This window comes from Corvus hawaiiensis, chromosome 16 (assembly GCF_020740725.1).
Source record: "Corvus hawaiiensis isolate bCorHaw1 chromosome 16, bCorHaw1.pri.cur, whole genome shotgun sequence".
NCBI lineage: Eukaryota > Metazoa > Chordata > Aves > Passeriformes > Corvidae > Corvus > Corvus hawaiiensis.
This window is the reverse complement of record NC_063228.1, coordinates 8,361,360-8,383,204: the sequence shown is the minus strand read 5'-3', so window position 1 is coordinate 8,383,204 and position 21,845 is coordinate 8,361,360. Positions and strand designations below refer to the sequence as shown.

Below are 21,845 nucleotides of genomic sequence, written 5' to 3'. Positions count from 1 at the left end.
GCTGTGCTGAACTATATTTAGTGTTTCTTCAAGCCACTTGGCAATGTGCAAGTCTTGAGTTGGAACTGGAGTTGTAATATAATTATTACATTAAAGCAAGTTATGTTAAAATGCCTGTTATTGAAATATTGTACAAGGAGGAGCTGGCTACGTTTATCTGTACTTGGAAAACCTGCTGGAAAGCAAAAATTTCTAGTAATACTTCATGGAAAATGTGGATAGTCTGAATTATTCCTTTTTTTTTTCTCTGCTAAAGCTTTATTAATTGATTCTTGTCTTCCCCAGAATTGTTCTGTATATTATTACTTAAGGAAGGTTTTTCTGCTTCATGTTGTGTTGATAGTACTTTGGAACTCACTTTTTCAGGTGTCCAGGGTGGTAAAACAAGAGTGCATCCATCTTTCTTAATGCTTCCATCAATGTAACATTAATCCTAAAGTGCCATTTAATCTCAAATAATTTCTTCTTTAATGTTTTTCTGGTTCTTGTGTAGGGGAAAAAAATTGAATATGACCCTAGTACTTGAAAATCTCTGGCTCATCCAACAATCCTTTAATAGGAGTTAAATCTTCTAAGTGTTATTTATTTGCACTGCTTGTTGTGTTTGGCAGAGATATTTGGAAAAGTGGTAAACAGCATTGAAATATTTCATATTTACGGGGAGTTTGCAGGTTGGCATTTGTCTCCATCAGAGTGCTCATGAAAAGAAAAATCTCATTTCAGTGTTTATAATCGTTATCTCAAGCATTTCCTGTTTATCTCCAAATGAAGTTCCAGGTCTCTAATTAGGAAATTAGATCTTTCTGGATGGCAGCTGAATCCAATGACGGGTTTAAAGGAGTCTGGGTGGATTTAATTAGGGGGATGCATGTTCCTGAGCAGGGGCAGGGTTTGGGGCTTCAGGTCAGGCACTGGTGGGAACAAAGTGTGTGTGAAAGCCAAAGCAGTGGGGAATGACAGCCTGGGGATCACTGTTGGGATAACCATCTGGGGAGTGGGGCTGTTGGAGAGAGAGCATGGCAGGAGCTACACAGGCTGAAGGGAGCTGGCACACACAGCTGCAAAATATTCCTTATCTGGCTGCTTCCAGGGTCCTGGGGGCTCTGCACAGGCACAAAACTTGGCAAAGTGGAGTTTCCATGTGGGCTGGGAGCAAGTAAAGAGCTCAGTTACCCTGGCAGCACTGCTCAGCCCCAGCAGGGTCAACAAAGTCTCTCGGTATCAGTGCATTTATCTGTTTCCTGCACCCTTTGGGGACCTCTGACACAATGTAATGGCTTGTGCAGCTTGGGAGTTGGATTCTTCGAACAGGACAAACTTCCAATTATAGAAAAACAGGCAGCTATTATGTGTTCAGTTTGGGGCTGCTGCTTGTGGCGAGACTTGGCACAGGTATGGGGGGTTTGGGACTGTATTATCACAGTCATAAACCACAGATTATAGAAATAATTCCAGAAATTGATGGTTATAAATCGGGTCCAAGCTGTGGTCTAGATTGAATTTTGTGAGCGTGTCTGTTAATCCTGTTGATTAATGTCCCCTTCAAAGTAGATTGCTGAAGCCAAAGGAAAAATCACCTGAATTTACTGAAGATGAGGACTCTGTAGTGAGTTTCTTCCACTGTTCTGTCTCGTTGGAGAGCTTGGGAGCTGGGGAGACCTGTGAGGCTGAACTGCTGCTCTGGTGAGCTGCTGGATTGCTGTGCTGGAACCCCTGGTAGGACCAGAGGCTCTGGCTGTGAAGAGGAAAGAAAACAGTGTATTCTGGCCTAGTTTTGGTGTTTCCTTTAGGTTTTGTAAAGGCAGTGAGTTTATCAGGATCTCTTAATTCCTCACGGGCCAAGATGATCTCATGTTTAAAGTCCAGGTCATTAAGAATCCTGAAGATTACACACTTAAGAAATTAAGTTGTGTGTTTTTAAGAAACTCTCTTTCTTGTGCCCTTACAAGGGCAGCACCAGGTTTTAAATCAATGAGTAAATAGTTGCTCAGCCCTCAGTTTAAAAGCCTCATTGCTTGTGATCTGCTTCCAGACCACATGAAACCAGGGAATGCCTTGCCTGGGCTGCCTCTGCCTTGCCCACGTCCAGAAGCGGTGACGTGGGCAGGGCGTGAGGCCCAGGGATCCCGTGGGTGGCATTTCCCACGTGTGTCCTCCCAGCTCTGAGCCAGGGGTAGCTTCTGCGTGGTGGCATCTGACAGAACCAGGTCTCCCCAGTATCCCATCTAACCTGCCTTCTGGCAGGGGGAAGCCATTCCCCCTTGGCCTGTCGCTCCAGGCCCTTGTGAACAGTCTCTCCCCATCTTTCTTGTCAGCTCCTTCAGGTACTGGAAGGCCACAATTAGGTCACCCCGAAGCTTCTCTTTCCCAGAGGAAACTAAACAACAAACTAAATTTTGTTGGCTGGAATAATAAATGTTGTGAACTCCAGTAGGAACCAGCTAAAGCCTGTTGGTCAAAAGAAAAAAGTAACTATATAACTTTGTGTCCAACTTGTGTGTCAGGTGCTGAGTGGGCAGTGGGTAAAATACTTGAGATTTTTGTTGCAGAAAAAGAAACGAAAAGATTCCAAACGGGAGGATTTGGGTAGTATTAATTGCCTTCTTGCATGCGTGTCCTCTTCTCCTTTGGCTCTGTTCAAGCTGCTGCTTGATGAAACAGATGAGAGGACTGATAAAATATTCACAATCCAGACAGACACTGTGGGATCTGCTCTGACTGGATCAGCTTGGGCTCCCTATTCTGCTAGGGGTCAGGGCTGTGTGAGGATAAAGGGAGCCTCTGTCTCAAGAAAGCCTGGTCTTACAGTGCCTTAAAATGAAGAATAAAGAATCCTCTTTCTGTGCAGGTGATTCTCAGGTGGTTTCAGAAGGGTTTGAGGTGCAGGTGAGCTGGAAGGGTAGTGCCAAAGCTGGCACACCGTGCTCGCGCCACAGCACGTAACCGGAGCCTGAGTCACCATTCCCAGCCGGAGCTGTGCCACTTCCAGGGGGAAGCACTTAGGGAAGCACAGGGAGCTGGAGCAGTAGGAAAGGATATTGTCCATAGGGGTTAGGTGCATCCAGGGTGGAGGTTTTAGTATCTGACATAACAGCAGAATAGGGAGGTAAAAATACACCTGAACGTTCCTTAGTGGCAGCAGCTCAGCTGAAGGCACAGGAGGTGTGTTTTTTCGTCCTGATATTTGTTCATATAAACAAAGTAATCCCAATCTCTGGGCATGGATGATTCCTTGATTCTGACTTGATCTGATAGGGGTTCTTCAGAGTGAATAATTTTAATATCAGGTTATGCCCAGAGTCAAAATCTTGAAATAGTAATGATTTGATCTTCTAAAGTAGCCAGAAGTGATGTAAGAGTCTGTTTCAGCCTGATGCTGTAATGGGATACACTTGGAAAGTGTAATGATGAAAGCAAATGTATTTCTTAGACACTTGCATGGTATTTTTAGGTTATGATAATGGATCTGGGGCTAGAGCTGCTTGTTAGAGGTCGTTGTACTAGCAATGATAAAATGCCAAATAACAGGATCTTTTTAGGATGGGGTTAAATGAAAAGTGTCTTCGTGTGTTAGAAATGTTTTCTAATATTCTGCACAGTTCCTGGAAAGAAAATAATTGTAACTTAAATGAAGTAGCTCCGTTTTTTTGGCATTTTAGGAGAACCTCCAGCCCATGGTATTGGGCCTTGTCTAAGGCAGCAGTTGGCACAGCTCTGATCTGAAATTATGGTAGTTTGATTAAACACCAGTTAAACTGGGTGAGGAAGTCTGATTTTGGTAATTCAGAACCAAGTGCCTTCACAGCAGTTGGTGGTGACATATCAAGTGATTTTAACAGATTACTGTTCTAGATTCCTCATTTTTCAGGCTGTTTGGCTGTTGTAGGTACCAGTCTTGAAGGCTAAATTTGATCCTCTATCTCTTCCAACCCAAACCATTCCAGGATTCTGTGGTTTTGATTAAAATTTATTCCTTAGGAACCAAATAGCCTTAGAACCCTGGAGTTTGTAGTTACTATTCCATGGCTGATCCATTGGACAGTCAGGATACTTGTGCAACTTCTCTTTGGCCGGTGCTGCTTCTCACCAGGAAAGGGTTCCTCAAACCCAGGCCAGCTGGGTGAGGTCACAAGTGCTCCTCTTGCTGAGGTGGAGCCTTTTTTCCTGGATAGGGATTGTTGTCTGTTGGAGTTACTTGCACTGCAGAGTGACAGGGACATCCTGGAGTGACTGCAGGGGAGTGAATCAAAGAGCCAGCAGGGTGCACACATCGAGATGCAGAATGGCCAAATGGCCTTTGGATCAGAAGGGTCAACTGAGGAGGAGTTTTTCCTTCTGTCTTGCAAGTTGTCCTGTGCTCCAGATTGCTGCACTGAAATTTTTGTATACATAATCTCACTGTTTTCTCAAGATCCCAGTGATGCTTCCAGAGTGAAATTTAAAATTAATTGAAGGATAAGTGGTAGCTTTTACAGCTGAATTGGCACAGACAAGGTAGGTCACTGTTGAGAGCTGTTAATGCTGTTGTACACACAGGTAACATACATCCTCCGTGTTCAAAGCTAAGAAAGCTACTTTAGCCAGTGACAGGAAAATTAATTTCAAAGATGGGCCGGTTTTTAGAAGATAAATTGTCCTGCAGGCAGTTTGAAAAGTCACAGCTGAGATATGGCTGTGGAAAGTACACAATTATTCAAATGCAGACTCTTCACATATAAATATCAAGCAATTGTTAGGAAACATCAATCCCCAGACTAAAAATTCTATTTTCTGTAGGAAATGAAGCTAAAAAACTGATATTCTCACACAGAGAAATCAATGTGTGAGCTGAGCTTGCAGCTTCTGTTTGGGTTGAGCGTTCAGCTTGTCTGCCCTGCTGCAAAGCGATTTCACACGCAGATTAAGTGTTCTGAGCTGCTATTTTTTGTAGGAACAGAACAGCAGGCTAAAGTAATCCTGGTTTTGTAACAGCAGGTCCAGGCGTGTGTTTAAGTGCGGGATCATAAACCTTGATTAGTGCGAGGCTCCTGTTTCCTTCTCAGAAATGCAGGGATTGAGTTAACTTTCAGTTTCGTGCTGGAAGAGCAGAGGAGCCTCGTGGCAGGGTGGGAATGGCCCAGCTCTGCTTGTTGGACACACTCATGTGCTCTGTATGTGCTGTGTCCAAGCAACAGGAAAACAGGAGCTGTGTCCAGCGCCGGGATCCCGGGGCTGGGCCGGGTCTGCTCACGGCAGGGATGCCGGGCGCTGCCGCAGCCTCGCCTCCTCTTGCTGAAACATAATCAAGGGCTGAGCCATTAATTGTTAATCATGGCCACGCTCAGGAAATCAGCGCAAAGGCTCCGTTGTGAAATCGTGGGCATAGGGAATAATCCCTGGTTTGTCACCAGCTGATTTTATATAACTTCAGCTCACCGAATTCCCTTATAGCCTTTTTACTGTTATTTCGAAGCTTCTAGCCCCTTTTTGCAGCCTGACTTTCTATTCCTGCTTCATTGTTCTGCCTTTTCTGCATTTCCTTGTTTTGCTTCTTGTGTTGATTCAGTTTGGTTCCTTCTCCAAGGCTTTCTCTTGCCAGTTTTGTGAATCCCCAAACTTAAAATAGATCAGGGTGGGCAATACATTAAAAAAGAGCAGCATTACCTTTGGTGAAATGAATGTTTCAGGACTGGAGTTTTTTGACCCTTATGCAAGGCTGAAATCACTGGATCCTGGAATGGTCTGGGTTGGAACCACCCCCTGCCATGGACAGGGATACCTTCCACTGTCCCAGGTTGTCCCACCCAACCTGGCCTTGGACACTTCCAGGATGGGGCAGCCACAGCTTCTCTGGGCAACCTGTGCCAGGGCCTCACCCCCTTCACAGGGAAGAACTTACTTTTTAATATCTAATCTAAACCTACTCGCTGTCTGTGTGAAGCCATCCCCCTTGTCTTATCAAAGTTGAAAAAAAGCAACCAAGTATGCAAAAAACGCCCAGGGTTTTTTCAGCAGTTCAGTGTATTTTGTTCATTCCTGTAGTGCATATTTTTCCTATTCAGACATGTCTGTCCTGTAAAAAGTTCGTCTGTGGAAAAGGCAGTGCTGCTTCTTGGAGTCCTTTTCCAGCAATTGATAGTGCAAGACTTCTGGGAAAAGAAATCATAAAGCTTAAAAATGTCTTGAGATCATGGTAATCCACCTGTCTTGTGGCTAGAGTGGAAATCGAGGACCAGTTTGGAAGTTCAGGAGATGCTGGAGAGTGTTTTGGTAGGTTTTTTTATTCCCTTTTCACATGTGGAGGAGTTTCCATGTCAGCAGGTGGTTTGGCAAGGGGACTGCACTCTCTTAAATCTGAAAGCTGCCAAAGCCACATGTAGGGAATCCCTGAGCCCTCCTGTCATCCAGAGCTCTCAGCTGCTGCCTCGGCTCTGCTCAGACGTTCAGCTGCTTCAGGCTGCGCAGCAGTGCCCGGAGTTCTGCCAGCCCTGATTCTTGAGCTGCCCTTCTGTTTGTTCCCAGTCCTTTGTGCTCGCACCTCTGGTCTCTGACTGGAGAATGCCTTTTCTCCCAGCCAGGTGGGTGTTGAGCCAGGCCAGTCCTTGGAGCTGCTGACAGTGGGGATGTTCCTGCAGGGCCAGGGAGATGAAGTGGGAGGAGGGAGGACACAGCCACTTCTGTCAGCAGCTCTGCCAGCTGATGTCACCTTGTGGGAATGAAATGTTGGCCCCAGGGTGCAGTTTCATGATCAGTTTAAGCTGATCTTAAGTAGCTGTCGTTGCTGAAAGGGACAGATTTCCCTGTCCCTATCCAGCCTGTGCTGGTGCCTCCTCCCCAGCCCGTGGGGTGGCCAAGGAGAGGGCCAAGGCAACTGGGAGCCAGTTTCTTTTATTGGGTATGATTCCAGTCTGAGCTGCTGGTGATGCAGGGAGGGCTGTGAAGACCTACATTTGGGAAGGGGGTGTGTTTCAGGCAGGGCCTCTGGAAGGAGAGAAGTTGTAGGGAATTGAGTGAGGGGGAGTCAAGCGTTTGCTCCGTGCCATGGGTTTGGCATGGAGGTGACTGGAGCTGGCACAGACCTGGGTGCCCTGGAGGGCCCAGGTGAGCAGCCCTGGCTGTGGAGAGCGGCCAAGGTGAGCAGCTGGGTGAGCAGCCCTGGCCAGGTGCTGGTCCTGAGGTGCTGCCAGGATCCTTTCTTTCTCCTGGTGCCCAGGTTAAATTTCACCTGGAGCTGCTGCTGTGGCCCGAGCACTGCCAGGGCACAAAACACAGGAATCCCTGTTCTGGCAGCACCTACTGTCCTGTTGGCACACAGGGGTTGTAAAATTACGCCTGACATTCAGGAATAACAATTCAGGAATAATTTAGGTTGCTTTCTGCTGGACTGTGTCTTGTAGCAGAACTGTACCCAGCTAATCTTAGATAAACGATACTGCGTAAGTAAGAGGTTGTTGCTTGGGAGGGAGGTAAAGACCTTGTATGAGAATAAACTTTTAAATGTAAATAAATACCTGGCAGTTAAATATTAAAAGCAGTTACCAAGACATAGTGGGGAGGGTGTTTGTGTACTTTTTAAAAATAAATTATGTTAATGAACTGACATGTTTGGAAAGCTCAAGTTCTATTGTAAAGTGTAGCATGAGAAATGTAGATTGAAGTACTTAAGGGGGAAAAAGCAAAGCATAGGAAATACGTTATGATTTGATAAGCTACACCAGAAACTTTTTAAAGTTTGTCTCGGGTTCTTTGGGGTTCTTTGGTCACTAATTTATAACAGCTTGTCGTAGGACTTTTTTCTTTGGGGAGCAAAACATGAGACCGCTGCTGGATTTCACCTTGCCTGGATTTTAGCAGTTAGAATGTTAATCCCCTGCAGCAGCACTTGTCTTTTCCTTCAGACACTATTAATAGTTTCACAAATCAAATGCGCTTCTTTTAAAAGAAGTCACATTGTTATTTGCCTGACAGAGGCCTGTGGTTTTTCAAAGTCAAAAAGAATATGGGGGAGAGCTTTAATAGCTGTGACTTGGTCCCTGGTATAAAATAGCAGGTCAGCAGTCAGTATCTGATTTGCTAGGATAGTAGTTAATTGGAAGCACTGAATTGTAAATTTTTATTTGTACCCAGAAGTTCACAAGCTGTTGGACTCATCAGGCTGCTCACTGAAACATCGCTTCCTCCCTCAATCAAAACTGCTCTAAATGGGCTTCTACTTTTAGACCACTATTGTAATTTTGCCTGTAGAAAGTTCAGCTTAAATTCATCTCAAATTTGCAGTACTGTGGCTCAAAATGATTTACCTAGCTTTGCTAGACTAAAGCCAACAGTGCTTTTCTTGAACTGCACCATATTTGGTGGAATTCTCAAGGTCTAATATGAAAACCATTCAGTGTGTGTTTTACAAGGAGGAGCTGTGCAGGTCCTTGCTGCAGTGCCTGTCCCTCTGAGAGTGGCCTGAAAATAGGATTTGGCTTGAGCTGTGGTTGTTCTCCAGAGCTAAATTTACTGCCTTGCTCCGGAGACCAGCCTTGGATCCATTTCACCAACGCAGGAATTTCAGTCCCGTCCTGTGAAGAGTCTGTCATGGGTTTCCCTGCTCTGCACAGGAGCACTCTGCTCTCCTTCCAAGATTATTATCTCCCTGAAGCCTGCTCTGCCTCTCATTAGAGCAGGCAGCTCCCTGCTCCCACATCCATGGCTGCAGTGGAAAATCAAAGCTGAGCTTTGAGAGTGAGTGACCAAGCGCAGTTCGATGGGGGAACTCAGTGGAGATAATGAAGAAGGAGGGCAAAGCAGCAGCCCAGCTTTATCCACTGTCTTTATCCACTCATTGAGGCCAGAATTGTAGTTGTGCAGCTCTGAGGTGTTTGGATTACTGAAATATTTTGGAGGTGATGCACCAATTTAAAGCTCTTCTAAAGGACTGGAAGCACAGGAGTTGCAGCTGGTGGGTGAGTTCCAAAACAGCAGCCTTTGGTGGGATTTGAGTCACTGAAACATCTGTGGTCACCAGTTTACAATTAAATCAATTTTAATACTTGTACAAAAGCTTACATTGTTAATTTGGGTGAAAATGAGGATAGGAGGCAAACTAAAAGTTGTACTGGACTGGACTAAAAGTCCAGTAAAAGGCTGGTTGTGTGTGGTGTTCCCTAAATACTAATACTGAAAGTGAGTGGTGACTATCACCTGACAGTGTTCTCTGAGTTAATTTTGAACATTTGAAACCCACTTCAGAATACTGATGTTTCTCTTGGGTCGTGCTGGTTTCCTTTCAAAAATTAGTCTAAGGTCAAACAGGGAGGAGTGAGTTTGTGGTCCTGAAACACCTTGGAGTTGTATTTTCTGTGAAGTTTGTCTCGGCGAGTGTTAGAAGAGCAAATCTTTTCGAAGGGAAATTGTCATCTCGTTCTGGATTCCTTGTTTTGGTACAGAGCTGCTGATTCTTTCATTTTTCCTGGCAGCAAGTGCTGCCTATTGTATGTGGAAAGCAGGCAGGATGTGCTGCCAGCCCACCAAGGTGCTCAGTGTTACCTCACCAGTGAGCTGAGCTGGTTACTCCTGGTAACAAACAAGCCTTTGTTTGAGGAAAAACCACCCAGCAGGGAAGGCTGGCTTTACTTCTGTCTCCAGATTGGGGAGGATGTCTCCTTGCTTCCACTGAGACCTTTCCAGGGTTGTGGATTTGTCACTGCCCTCCCATGGCATCACCTCTGCCAGGGCCCCCGCCCAGCGCTGGGTGAGTCAGGGGTTTGTTCCACAGTGACATTTCAACTGAGTCACTTGTTCTGCTGGGAATGGCCAAGTTTTTATAGCTCTTGTGTCAGGTTTGCTCTCGTTCCTTCCTGGTCAGCCTTTCAGGAGTGTGGATTTCAAAGAGTCATGAAATGGTTTGGGTTGGAAGGGATCTTAAAGTCCAGCCAGTCCCACCCCCTGCCATGGGCAGGGACACCTTCTACTATCCCAGATTGCTCCAAGGGCTGTTCACTGGACAAGGGCTGGCCTTGGACACTTCCAGGGATGGGGCAGCCCCAGCTTCTCTGGGCACCCTGTGCCAGGGCCTGCCCACCCTCACAGGGAAAAATTCCTTCCCAATATCCCATCTATCCCTGCCCTCTGTCAGTGGGAAGCCATTCTCCCTTGGCCTGTCTCTGCAGGCCATTGAAAAAATCTCTTGCAGTGATTCTGTAGCTTTGACCTGCCTTGGAGATCAGCCCTGCTTCAGGACTGATGCCCCAGTGATGGGCAGGACCAGGGAGATCTCAGATACTGTTTAGATGAAGCTTTATTTATTTTAAATTCACTGTGGCAGATTTAATAGACCCTCTTCGTTTTATATGTGTAAATGTAAATTCTTTCCCAATGGAAGATAAACACTTTTATCTCAGGAATTCCCATCTGCTGTTTCCAGATGTACAGAGAAGTCTTCTGGCCTGGAAGTATGAAGGAGCTGCAAAATGACCAAGTGAGGGGATCAGTTTTTAACCTGTGGGGTGGGTGCTGTTCTGCCCACCCTGCTCGGGCTGAGCCATGCTCTGAGCTGCAGCAGAGCCCCGGGGCTGGGCTTCAGGCTAAGTCAGAAAGAAGGGGTAAAGTAAAAGGAATTAAAAGGAATTATACCATAAAACACTCTGAGAGCAGTTCAGTTGGGGGCACATGGAATGCATTTTTAAAATGTCACAGCAAGCTAAAGTATTGTGTTAACATGTCTAGAATAAAAATACAGTCTTTCCCTGTAAAACCAATTGGGTTTTTGCTTGGAATGAGTTAAGGCCATGCCATCCCCAAGTAGGAAATGGCACCAGCATTTCTGTTCCATATCCTATTTCATGCTAAGTACTGTATTTGCTGTCTTGAAAAGAAAATTTGCTTGAAGAAACAACAGTTTTGTTAAAAATGACAGTTTCTCTGTGTCCTGAGATCACGGAGGGCAAGGCTGGCTCTGTTCAGGGTTTTGGCTGAACCTGCCAGATGAGCTGTGCTCGGAGCCTGCCCTGCCTTTTGCTTCTGTCTGTTCCCACCCTGGAGCTGTGTCAAGGAGGCTGTTTGTCCAAAGGCTGAACTGGGGGAGCTGATTTGGCTGAAGAGCAACTATTTCTGTCAAATTATTCCAGTTATTATATCCCAGCTGAACCAGGGCTTGTATCCATGCAGGAGAGGGGCAGTGCAGATATGAGGAGCAGCACACGAAGCTCTGCACAGTGGGCAGCACGTTGTGCTAACTGTGTGAAAGTACTGCTTTCATAGAATTCAGTAGCTTTATCTCCTTTTTTCCTTAAGAGGATTATTATAGCCATAGCAAATGATTGTTCAGTTCTGTTTTTACAATCAGTCTTTTAAAATGCACTGCTGATTTAAGACCTCAGTACCAGTTGATTCATGTCAGGGTTCTGGTGGTATAGCAGAGAAGCTTCAGTTCTCAGAAACTTCTTTCCCAGGGGAGCAGCTCTGTTCTGCTCCAGTGGAGCACTGCCAGGCTGGCAGATATTTTGGATTTGGGCAGCTGAAGGCCCCTGTACTGTTGCTGTGGTGGGTGGGGTGCCAGCCGTCTGTGCACAATCCAACATTCCTGGGCTGCTGCTCGTGCCCTGCTCTGTCCCATCTGCCAGCACCACCTGGGATTGCCGCCTCTGTCACCAGAGGTGTGGGGAGGCTCTGGGCCAGGCAGGTCCCTGTTTCCCTGTGGATCCTGCCCTCCCAAGGCACAGGGACAGCTCCTGCAGGACCATCCTGTGGTGAGGGCCCCAGGAGGGGCTGGGCAGGGTGTGCTTTCCCCATTAGTAATGGCTTGGAGGGACCTGGTTTTGCAACCCAGATTTAACTGCTTGGACTGAGTGGAGTTTAGCTCTGGGAATGTAAACAGCCCTGGCTGCTGCGGTCTGGCCTTCAGAGGCTCAGCTTGTGCTGGGCTGTGCTCAGGGTGTCCCATGGGGGAAGGAAGCTCCAGTCTGGCGGCCGGTGACCAGCTCTGCTGGGCTTGGGAAAGCCCTTGGGAATACTCTGCAGTTCAGGCTTCCAGTTCTTGATTCCAAAAGGATTTCTTCATTAGTTCAATTAAATAAGGTGCAAATAAGCCCTAACAAGGGCTGAGGACAGAAGTTCAGCAGTGAAAAAGAAAATCTGTTATTTTTTAGAAGTTTGCTGCTTCTCTAATTAGCTGGCAGAAGGAATTAGCATCCCTCGAAGCTGTAGTTGGATATAAACTTCAAACTGGTCATACCTGTAATTCCAAGGGAGACAGAGGTTAATTCCAAGGGAGACAGGTGAATTCTGAAGGAGCCAGGTCCCTTTGATGGTTTGCTGCTTTTCCCTGTGCAGAGAGGAGATGGGCTGTGCTGCTATCACAGGGTTGTGTTTTCTCTTTCATGGCTGTGATCACTGAAAAACAACATTATTTAGTGGCTCTTTCTTGGCTTCCTTATTAAAGGTGGAATGTGGGCCTGCAGGAAGGGTGAGGTCTTCCCTCACTGCACTTCCGAACCTGACATCATCACCAGGGACTGTTCTGAATCTGCCTGGCCTGGCCACGCTCCTGCTGGGGTGTCTCCCCAGGGCTGGGGAGAGCATCCCACGTGGAGGAGATCCAGCTGGGGCTTTAGATCCCGGAGAAACCAGCTCAGTGTATGAAGAGAGCTTAAGAAAAATAAGTAAAATTATTTTGCACTTCACACAGTGATCCATAGTATGTGGGTAACCACACTTAAACTGGAACAAACTTCTGCTAGCACAGTACTAAACCATGGCTGCTTTTTACTCCACTGGATAGGATATCCTAGGAGAAAGGAAGGGAAGGAGAAATCAAACTTTGTATTACTCAAGTTGTATAGAAGCTCTGTTCTGATATTTGAGGAGGTTTGAATTAATGTTGTGGCTAAAGCAGAGTGGGTTTTGCAGGGCTAGCATATATATATATATATGTGTGTGTATATATATATATGTAGTAATAAGTATAAATAATTGCTCTCTAACAGGGTGTAATTTCCATCAGACAAAATATTTCTGTTTGGGTGGGAGAAAAGTTTATCAATCTTGTCTGTGTTTTCCTCAACAAATAAATATTCCAGTGCTGTCAGAGTATTTCAGCTGCTTTTGTCTGAGTCTGGCAGAGGTTTTGAGCTTTTACTTTATTCTGGCATTTAATTATTAAACACCTTATGGTTCACAACTAGTTCAAGCAGATAATGTGCTGTGAAATTGAAGTCAAATAAATGCCTTAAAAACACCAACCCAAAGCTGCAGGAATCTTGTCCTTGGAGGCTTTTAGCACGTTCAGCCACTGAGGCCTGATAAGGAACATGAGCTTTCTGTGCATGCCCAGGTTTGCAGTGGGTTATTTGACAGATTGCAGGATCTGATGAAGTCTGGAGTAGCTGAGGGACTCTGGCAGCAGCAGGGGAAATTCTCTGAACAGGAAAAGAGTGTCCTGGAGTCCCTCCAAGTGCTCCATGGTGTAGATGTGTAGTAAACGGTGAGCAGCAGAGTAGGGTGAACTGAATTTATTTTATAGGCCTGGCAAAGGGAGGATCAAGCACTGTTAGAGTCAATGAGCCAACAACAAATAAACCTGTGTCAACATTAAACAATTTAAAGTTTATGTAAACTGGGACAGCAAAAGGTGTGGAAGTGTGTGTGTAAAGACCAGGAGTATGTCTGTAACAGGTATTTTGTCTGGAAGTGTGTGGAGTAGTCAGGCAGACTTTCCTGGGAATACCATTAACTTCTGATGAACTTTTCAAGTACCAAATCCTCTGATTTAGTGTTATGGAGTTCAGCAGGATGAGGTGATGGGAGGTTTCTGGTGAAGGTTGTGCATGGGTGGGGTTAAAGGAAGCTTTAGGCTGCCATTCCCACTGCTTCTGATGGATAAAGCTCTGCAGTGCTCCAGTACAAAGAGATGAAGGTGACTCTCCTGTTCTTCCCATGGTTTTATATTCCTTTACACTCAGGTGCATTGATTCCAGTTTGCTTTGGATTATTCCATGTGCACTTGGAAATACCATTTTGAGCTTGGTGCAATGGATTTGTGCTGTGGGCTGGGCATTCCAGGGATGTCAGGGTGTCCCAAGCTCCATGTGCTGGGAGCCAGGGCTGCCTGTGACATGGTGAACATGGTGGTGTTTGCAGCAGTGGCAGTAAAGGGATTACAACTTGGAACTGAGCAGGTTTTGTTGGAATTGTTGAGGCAATCTTTGACCTTGAACATGCCAATTGTCTGACAATGGTCTTTTTTCTTCCCTTAGGGCTGAGAGAACAGAGGTGCTCAGTGAAGACCTGTTGCAGGTATTGTATCATGCTTAATATGGGGTTTTTTTAATGTTTTGTTGTGACATGTGAGCCTTTCGAGGTTTGTGGAGTACTTAATGTGGGGAAAAAATACTGCACGTGTCAGGGATGGAACCCTGGATGTCTTTGACTTTTCAGCACATAAAAAAACAGGGATACATTCTCAGTAGAAAAGCTCAGTTACTTCTGTTTCTGAGTCCTATCACGTGGCTTGGTACAGTGAAGGAGGAACAATTTTTGCTTTTAATGAGATGAACAGGCCTGATAAGCCCACGAGCCATTGGTGCTGATGATTTGCCAGTCTGTCTGAGGAGGATGAAGAAACCCTGGCTGGGCACAGCTGGTTTCTGTCCTCACTGCTTTCTCCTGAACAGGTCAACTGGGCCTTAAGAGAAGTGGCTTAAAAATCATTCCAGCTGCTCACTAATAAAGAATGGCAATTTTTTTCTTAAAGTCTGTTATTGCTCTGAGTAAGTGTACAAATGCTTCTTGTTTAGCTGTGGTATTTGTTCTCAGGCTTGTCACGCTGACATCGATTTGTTTGCAGACTTGTCATCTTTGTGCAAATTTATCATCTCATCAGACATGACTTTCATGGTGGAATTTAAACTGCAACTGTCACATTAACAAGGGTGACTGATTCCATGGAGCAAATTTGCCTGCATACTTGTCCTACATAGCTGTCTTCCTCTTGTTCCTTTATGAAAGGTTTATGAAAAGAACACAAATTGGTGAGGGAAGTCAGGCTGGCTGCTCCTGGGACCTCAAGTGTGGTGGTTCTATCTGATTAATTACAAAGCATCTCAGCCCTGCTAGAGGTCAGGACCTGTAGATAGAACAGGGAAGTCAAGCAGATGATGGAAGTGCTTCTAGTTCAGAGCTCTCAGCTGCTCAGGTTCAAGTGGCAGCTGAGGGAGTGTGTCAGCCTTCCAGTATGAATTCAACACAAATACATTGAATTATAGACTTCCAGACTGGTTTGGGTTGGAGAGGACCTTAAAGACCATCCAGTTCCACCCCCTGCCATGGGCAGGGACACCTTCCACTATCCCAGGTTTCTCCAAGCCCCAGCCAACCTGGCCTTGGACATTTGCAGGGATGAGGCAGCCACAGCTTCCCTGGGCACCCTGTGCCAGTGTAATGGTGAGATGAGCAGACCTGAAACATTTCACCCCGTTTTCAGGGGGTTGCTTTATTTAAACTAAAAATACCTTCCTAGTCTGACAGTTCTGTTCTTAATTTCTGAGGAGATGTGCAGCTCAGTGACACAAAGGATGTTAAACACCTTGGTAGCCTGTGAGGGCCCATCTGGTTTATTGCTTAGCTGCAGAATAGTAACAAGAAGTGAAAGCCAAAAGCTCTGCTGCTTGTTGCCAAAAAAATTTTGCAAGCAAGGCTTTCCCAGGCCCCGAGCAGCCTGGCTACACCCAAGTGGAAGAATTTACTCACTTGTTTGTTTGCTCTTGGGGGCTTGTGCAGGGGCAGGAGGCTCTTATCTAACCCAAGAGCTTGGAAACGTGGTGCTGCTCACTTCACAAACATGGTTCACAGTTGGGCTTTTTTATATTTAGCTCAAGCTTTGCCACAGGATTGTTACAGCTTTTTTTTGTTCTGTTTTCTGAAGGGTTGTGCTCCATTTCAAGTGTCAGTTCAATGTGTTTCATCTGAAGACAAGGGCTATAATTCAGTACTGAAAAGGCCTTTACAATAGCCCTGCTTTCTGGCACGGCCTTGTGGCAGATAATAAAGCAATTGTGTGATGTTCTGTACTCTGGGGATGCCCTGAGGGGACAGACATCGTGGCCTGTGGGTCACATTGTCAGTTCAGAGGTGGCTTGAAGGAGATTAGTGTTCTTTGTGGTTTTCTTGACATCTTTGACATCTCAGAAGGCAGATCAGAGAGGAGAGGGTATGACTGTGAAGTTTTGGGGTCATGTTCCTCCTATCAGTCATCTGCCCTTGGAGTCTGCAATGCAGGGTGCCTGGAAAGAGGCTGTAGGGAGTGTGTGTGCTCCAGAGCCTTTCCAAGGAATGTGAGCCACCATCCAGGGCTGCCCTGGCCTTTGGGGTCTGCTGGGGTCTGAGAGGTGGCTCAGGTCCAGGATGTCACTGTGTTCCAGGTGTGGGAAAACCCTGTGCTCAGTCTTTCAGAAGTTTTAACTACCTGACCTTGCAAAAATGAATTCCTTTGTAACAAGAGGGTGGCTTAGAATGCATTGATGATGTTTCCTCCTTGTGAGGGTGGGAAGGCCCTGGCACAGGGTGCCCAGAGAAGCATCCCTGGAAGTGTCCAAGGCCAGGCTGGACAGGGCTTGGAGCAACCTGGGACAGTGGAAGGTGTCCCTGCCCATGGCAGGGGGAGGCACTGGATGAGATTTAAGTTCCCTTCCAACCCAAACAATTCCAGGATTTCATTTTGAAGATAACACAAGAGAAGTGAATGATCTCAGATGCAACAATGGACCACAAACAATACCTGCTTGTTCATTTATGTCCATATGGACTTTTTCCACCTGGACTTAATTTCGAATTTGTTGCTCCATGCTCTGTTAATAAAAGGCAGAGCCTTGTGCTCTCAGAGAAATCCCTGGGCAGTTTCTCTGCACCTTGTTCTACCCTACTAGATTTTTACTGAGTTTTTTGAGCACTTCAACTTGGGTTCATTTTGCCCTCCTGCAAATATAATAAAAGTGATTTTAGAGCTGTATCAAAAACTGGAATATGTTCAGATTATTTCTACAGATGAAATCTACTTTTTTTTTTCCCCTTGCTTTTAAATAGAATCCATTCCAAAGGGCCTCCTGTTATTCTTGGTGAGTCATCAAAATGCAGATAAACAGCATTCTTTGGGTGCTGTGCACGGAGAGCTCAGTGCCATGAGCAGTTCTGTCCCACTGCTCATCACTTTGTTTGCTTTTGGTGTTCTTTGAAATAAAATAGTCCAAATTCCTTACTTAAAATCCCTTAAAAGAACAGTTTATCGTGTATATATTTGTCCTGTTCACAGGCTGTATATTAAGCCATGTTTGAATTAGAGGGTGATAAACAGAACTCTTGTTTGTGCTTTGACTCCTATTTTTTAATTCCATATCCCATTTGAATACCAGTAGTCTCTCCCTGAAAATACTGTTTTGCTCAGCACGTGGGAGCTTTGTCCTTGTGTTTAACAGCCAGGGAAGGACATGCAGGAGGAGCTTGGAGTACAGCTTCATACAGTGGAAAGGAGCTGTCAGATGTGTCTTCAGCACCTGCTTTACAAGGTCACATTGAAAATTACGAGTTTTCCCACACTTTTCTCCCTAAATTAGTGTCTTAGATCCCTGCATGTGCCATTCATCTCAGATGGCAGGCGTCACCCTAATTCCCTTTTGCTGAGATGCCAAGCAGGGCAATATTTTTTCCCTTTCCCACTTTCCAGTGCTGTGAGCTCTGACTGAGTTTCTGTGCCACTGAGGAAAAAACCAATTTCAATCTCCCCTCAAGCATTTTTGTTGTCAGGCACTTCTACTAAGCAGCTGCACTTCTTGTAAGCTGGAGAATTTGAGAAATCTGCAACCCAGAGCAAAGTGTGGTACAGGGGGAAGGTTTTCTGCTGAGGCCAGGGAAATAACTTCTGGTTTTTGTGTTGTTTTCTCTTCCTCCCCTCTCCCCCGGGGCCGATCAGATCGAGAGGCGTCTGGACACCGTGAGGTCCGTGTGCCACCTGGCCCAGAAGAGGCTGATTGCCTGTCTGCAGGGCCAGCATGGCACAGACCCTGACAAGAGACATGTGAGTACAGCTGTGTGTGCCCTGTACTCCCACCCTGCTGCTCCTGCAGGTGCAGCTCAGCCGCTCTGCCTCACACCAGCCGAGGGGAGCGAAGCTCTGTCAGACCAGCTCACGTGCTGGCACTGGTGAAACACCAGCTGCCATTCCCCATCCAACACAACAGCACAGCCTGGGAACACCTCAGCAGTGTCAGGACACTTCCTGTCCCTGCAGTCTGCGCAGTGCTTGGAGCTCTTGTGACACCCAGCTAGGAGAAGAAACTCTGCAGCTCTGACCCAACTCCTCAGATCTGGAGTTGCCCTTGGACACTGACACCTCCAGGTGGCTGGAAATGGTTTTCTGTACACATTTGATTTCTGCCCCTCCTTAGCAAAGCCATAGGTAGGTTTTCTTAAAGCATCAGAACCAGAAATAATTCACATTCACGTTTTCTCCTTTTATTGAGTAACGCAGTCCTGAGAGCAGGGGCACACAGGACCTCTGGGAGAGAGAGGTGACAAGCTGGTTGCTTAAATCTCAGCTTAAAGCTGTTTCTCTCTCCTTGGCAGTAGTTTGAGATATGCTTGGGGCCAGTCACTCCAGCTAAAACTGAGAAGAAAGTGCTTTTCAGAGTGTCTGAGAACAGGAGTCTTGGGGCTTGAAACTTTTTGTGACTTGGCATTTTCTTAAGTTCAAGAATGAGCTGTATGCATGTAATAGAAACCATATGGAAGAGGAGAAAAGTCTTAGAGGGGATGTACTGGGGAAGCTGGAAAGAGTGAGCAGCACTCAGCTAAGCACTGTTCCTTCTGTTCCATAGAAAAAACTGCCTCTAACAGCTCTGGCTCAAAATATGCAAGAAGGATCCGTCCAGCTGAGTGATGAAACTCTGCTGGGGTAAGTGCCTTTTCTTCTGACTTGCTGTCTGACATCTTATTGCCTGCAGGGCTCTAATTAGAGCCTCTGGGTGCACAAAGGCTGGTTTCAATCTAATAAAACTTAATATTTCTAGATTCTTTCTCTAATCCAAGGGAGAAACAGTGAGCAAGCAGTTTTTCTGGAATGATTTGGGGACAAGTTTTAGGCTGAATTGCATTCCAGAGGATTCTGATTCTCTGCTGTCATAAAAGCTTTTAAAATTGCTTTTATCCTTGTGGATTAGTAGAATTATCATCTCCATTTGAAGTTTAAAATGTTGTGTATTCTACAATTAAACTGTTTTTTTAATATATTATAAACGGTGTTCTGCAGGTTTGAATTGATGACTTAAAATAATGTCTATTTGTATTAATAGCTTCTAGTTCAAAGTAGCCCCAATTTATCTATCCTGGTAAAGTGGTTATTTGCAATTTACAGGAAAGTGAAACAAATGAATCTCCATGTGCTGAGTTCCTAGAGCCAAGTGGGTTTTGTCATTGGTGTTGGGAATTCTTATGGAGACTGTGTAGAATGACCTTAGAAACCTTTGAGAACATATTTCTGACCCACTGCAGGAGATTTAAACCTGGATAAAAATCTTAGAGAATAGCGGGTTTCTTTATAACAAGCATAAAATAAAGGTCAAGTCATGGGTTTGGAGCCTGAGACTGCTGGGGATGGGATTGCTGGGCATTAAGGTGTTAAGACCTTCACATTAAAAGGGCTTAGGAGAAAATGAAATACTGCATTGAGCAATTTTTCCTGCATCTGGTGAGATGGAAGGATGGGCTTGGAAATAAATACTGACTTCTGTGCCCTTAGGGCTGGTATAATCACCTGGATGTCTAAAAGCCTGCAAAGTGTTTGTCATGGCTCAGGAATTTAGAAGACAAAAGTTTAATAACACCAGTTGCTTATCCCAGATTTCTCCAAGAGAGCACAGAACAGTTGGGTTTAGGCTGTGAAGGGATGCTTTGTTTTATACAGCACAAAGCTTTCCAAAGCTCTGCTCTCCTTTGAATCCTTCTTCTTCAGTCAGTGTTAACTCCCATAACAATTTCCTGTAATTCTTACAGGAAAATGCTGGATACCTGTGGGGATGCAGAGAATAAACTGGCAATGGAGCTCTCCCAGCATGAAGTACAGATTGAAAGAGAAGTTATAGATCCACTGTGCCTGCTGACAGAGGTGAGACAGCTCTGCCTGAGAGGAGAAACACATCTGGATTGATGCATAAACTGAGCAAAAGGGGTTTATCTTGGTGCTGGTATTAAAAAACTGCTTTAAGAGTCCTGTGTTAGTGGTGGAAAGTGGATATGGAACCTACAACATGTAATGTGTTACAATACACAATTTAAAATTCAATGTAGGCCTTTAATTCTCATTTCAGACAGAGATCCCAAACATTCAGAAGCAGAGGAAGCAGCTTGCAAAGCTGGTGCTGGACTGGGATTCTGCAAGGGGAAGGTAGGAGAGCATTTTAGTTACTGAGTGGTTTTCTATCCATGTGAGCTCCTTGTTGGTATCTCATGGCACCTGCTCTGATCTGGTGCTTGCTACTGAAATGCTGCTGTGAGCAGGTAATGGGTGAAAAAAGACAAACTTACATTTAAGTTACACCAGAAAAGGACCCATGACTGCTAGATCCAAACAGAATCAAGATTTTGGAGTTCTTACGTGCCTACATATAGTTGGAAAAATGTTGGAAACTCATCCAGTTTCCAGTTCAAATACATGTTTAACTTAAATAAGGAATCACTGAAGTTTTCAGCTTAAAGAGGGAACAGGAATCTCACTGTGTAACCACACCAAGTGCTTTTACAGCCTTGTATGGAACCATGGCATTGGGAGGGTCCTGGGGTGTTCATCTCACCCCTGAGTGCCTTTAAATGGTTTTAAACTGCCGTGAAAATCGGTGGTTTTCAGCATATTCTACACCCATGTTACAGACTGTGGCAGATGCAGGATTCCTTGTCATTTTTATAGTTGCTGGTTGGATTAGGTCAGCATGTCATGAATGGTGTGTTTTGAACCTTTTAGTTCTGTTGGAAAACCTCTGGAACTGTGGGGTTTGTTTCCTGTTGAAAGAAACCAATTCCAAAGAAGCCATGAATGCAGATTCTTGTGGAATATTGATTTTCACCAAATGAAACTTTTCTTCCCTAGATACAACCAAGCCCACAAGACTTCAGGAACAAATTTCCAAGTGCATCCTTCAAAAATAGAATCTCTTAAGGAAGAGATGGATGAAGCTGGAAATAAAGTAGAGCAGTGCAAGGTAAGGACAGGATGAGTGTCCCTTCCAGACCTCCCATGTAATTGCCCAATTGTGCAGCTGCAAATCATGTGGCTGTGACACTGCCTGTCCTAGGAGTATTTTAATGCCAGCTGATCTTTGAATTGCTTTAGTTCAATGAGGAACTCCATCCAGGGTTTTTCTAAGTTGGGTGTTTGACATTATTTTCAGTTTCAGTCTGAGACAACAATGTCCTGGGCATGAATGAATGTTCTGGGTGCTCCAAGCCGGGGAGCAGCCATGCAGTAGGAGGCACCTGGAGGAAACTGAAGCTGGGAAATCCCAGGACCATGCTGGTTGTCACAGCTCTGAGCAGTTGACATTCATTTTCACTTCTCAACAGCAAATACTCCATTGAGTACTGAGAACTGAAACCATTTTTATTAGTACTTGTCTTTGAGTGCTATGAATAACTGGATTGAATGGCAATATGTTCTTGACTGAAGGGGGCAAGTGCTTTGCTGGGTAAACCAGAGTTAAGGTTTTGGATTCATTTTGCTTGAAGAACACATGGAGCAGAGCAGGTGCATTACAGCTTCTTAGTTCAAACTTCCTGCAGGCAAAATAAACACAATAGATCTTTCTGTACATTTTGAAATGAGTAAATCTGCTGCCCTGCTT

General features: G+C 45.2%; 1 protein-coding gene across 13 annotated transcripts in view; it reads left to right on the top strand.

Annotated features, from left to right (window-relative positions):
- The window catches only part of ARHGAP17 (Rho GTPase activating protein 17), a 41,409-nt gene that overhangs the window by 4,162 nt on the left and 15,402 nt on the right, over positions 1 to 21,845 (top strand). For 11 of the 13 annotated variants that reach the window (XM_048320727.1, XM_048320728.1, XM_048320739.1 and 8 more), the window contains exons 2-7: positions 14,220 to 14,259; positions 17,927 to 18,031; positions 18,831 to 18,907; positions 20,005 to 20,116; positions 20,319 to 20,395; positions 21,095 to 21,206. In XM_048320727.1, coding sequence (XP_048176684.1) covers positions 14,220 to 14,259; positions 17,927 to 18,031; positions 18,831 to 18,907; positions 20,005 to 20,116; positions 20,319 to 20,395; positions 21,095 to 21,206 — 523 coding nt within the window. Of the gene's footprint in view, positions 1 to 14,219; positions 14,260 to 17,926; positions 18,032 to 18,190; positions 18,413 to 18,830; positions 18,908 to 20,004; positions 20,117 to 20,318; positions 20,396 to 21,094; positions 21,207 to 21,845 lie in introns of those variants that run through there. The other 2 variants (XM_048320737.1, XM_048320736.1) reach the window with 2 other exon arrangements.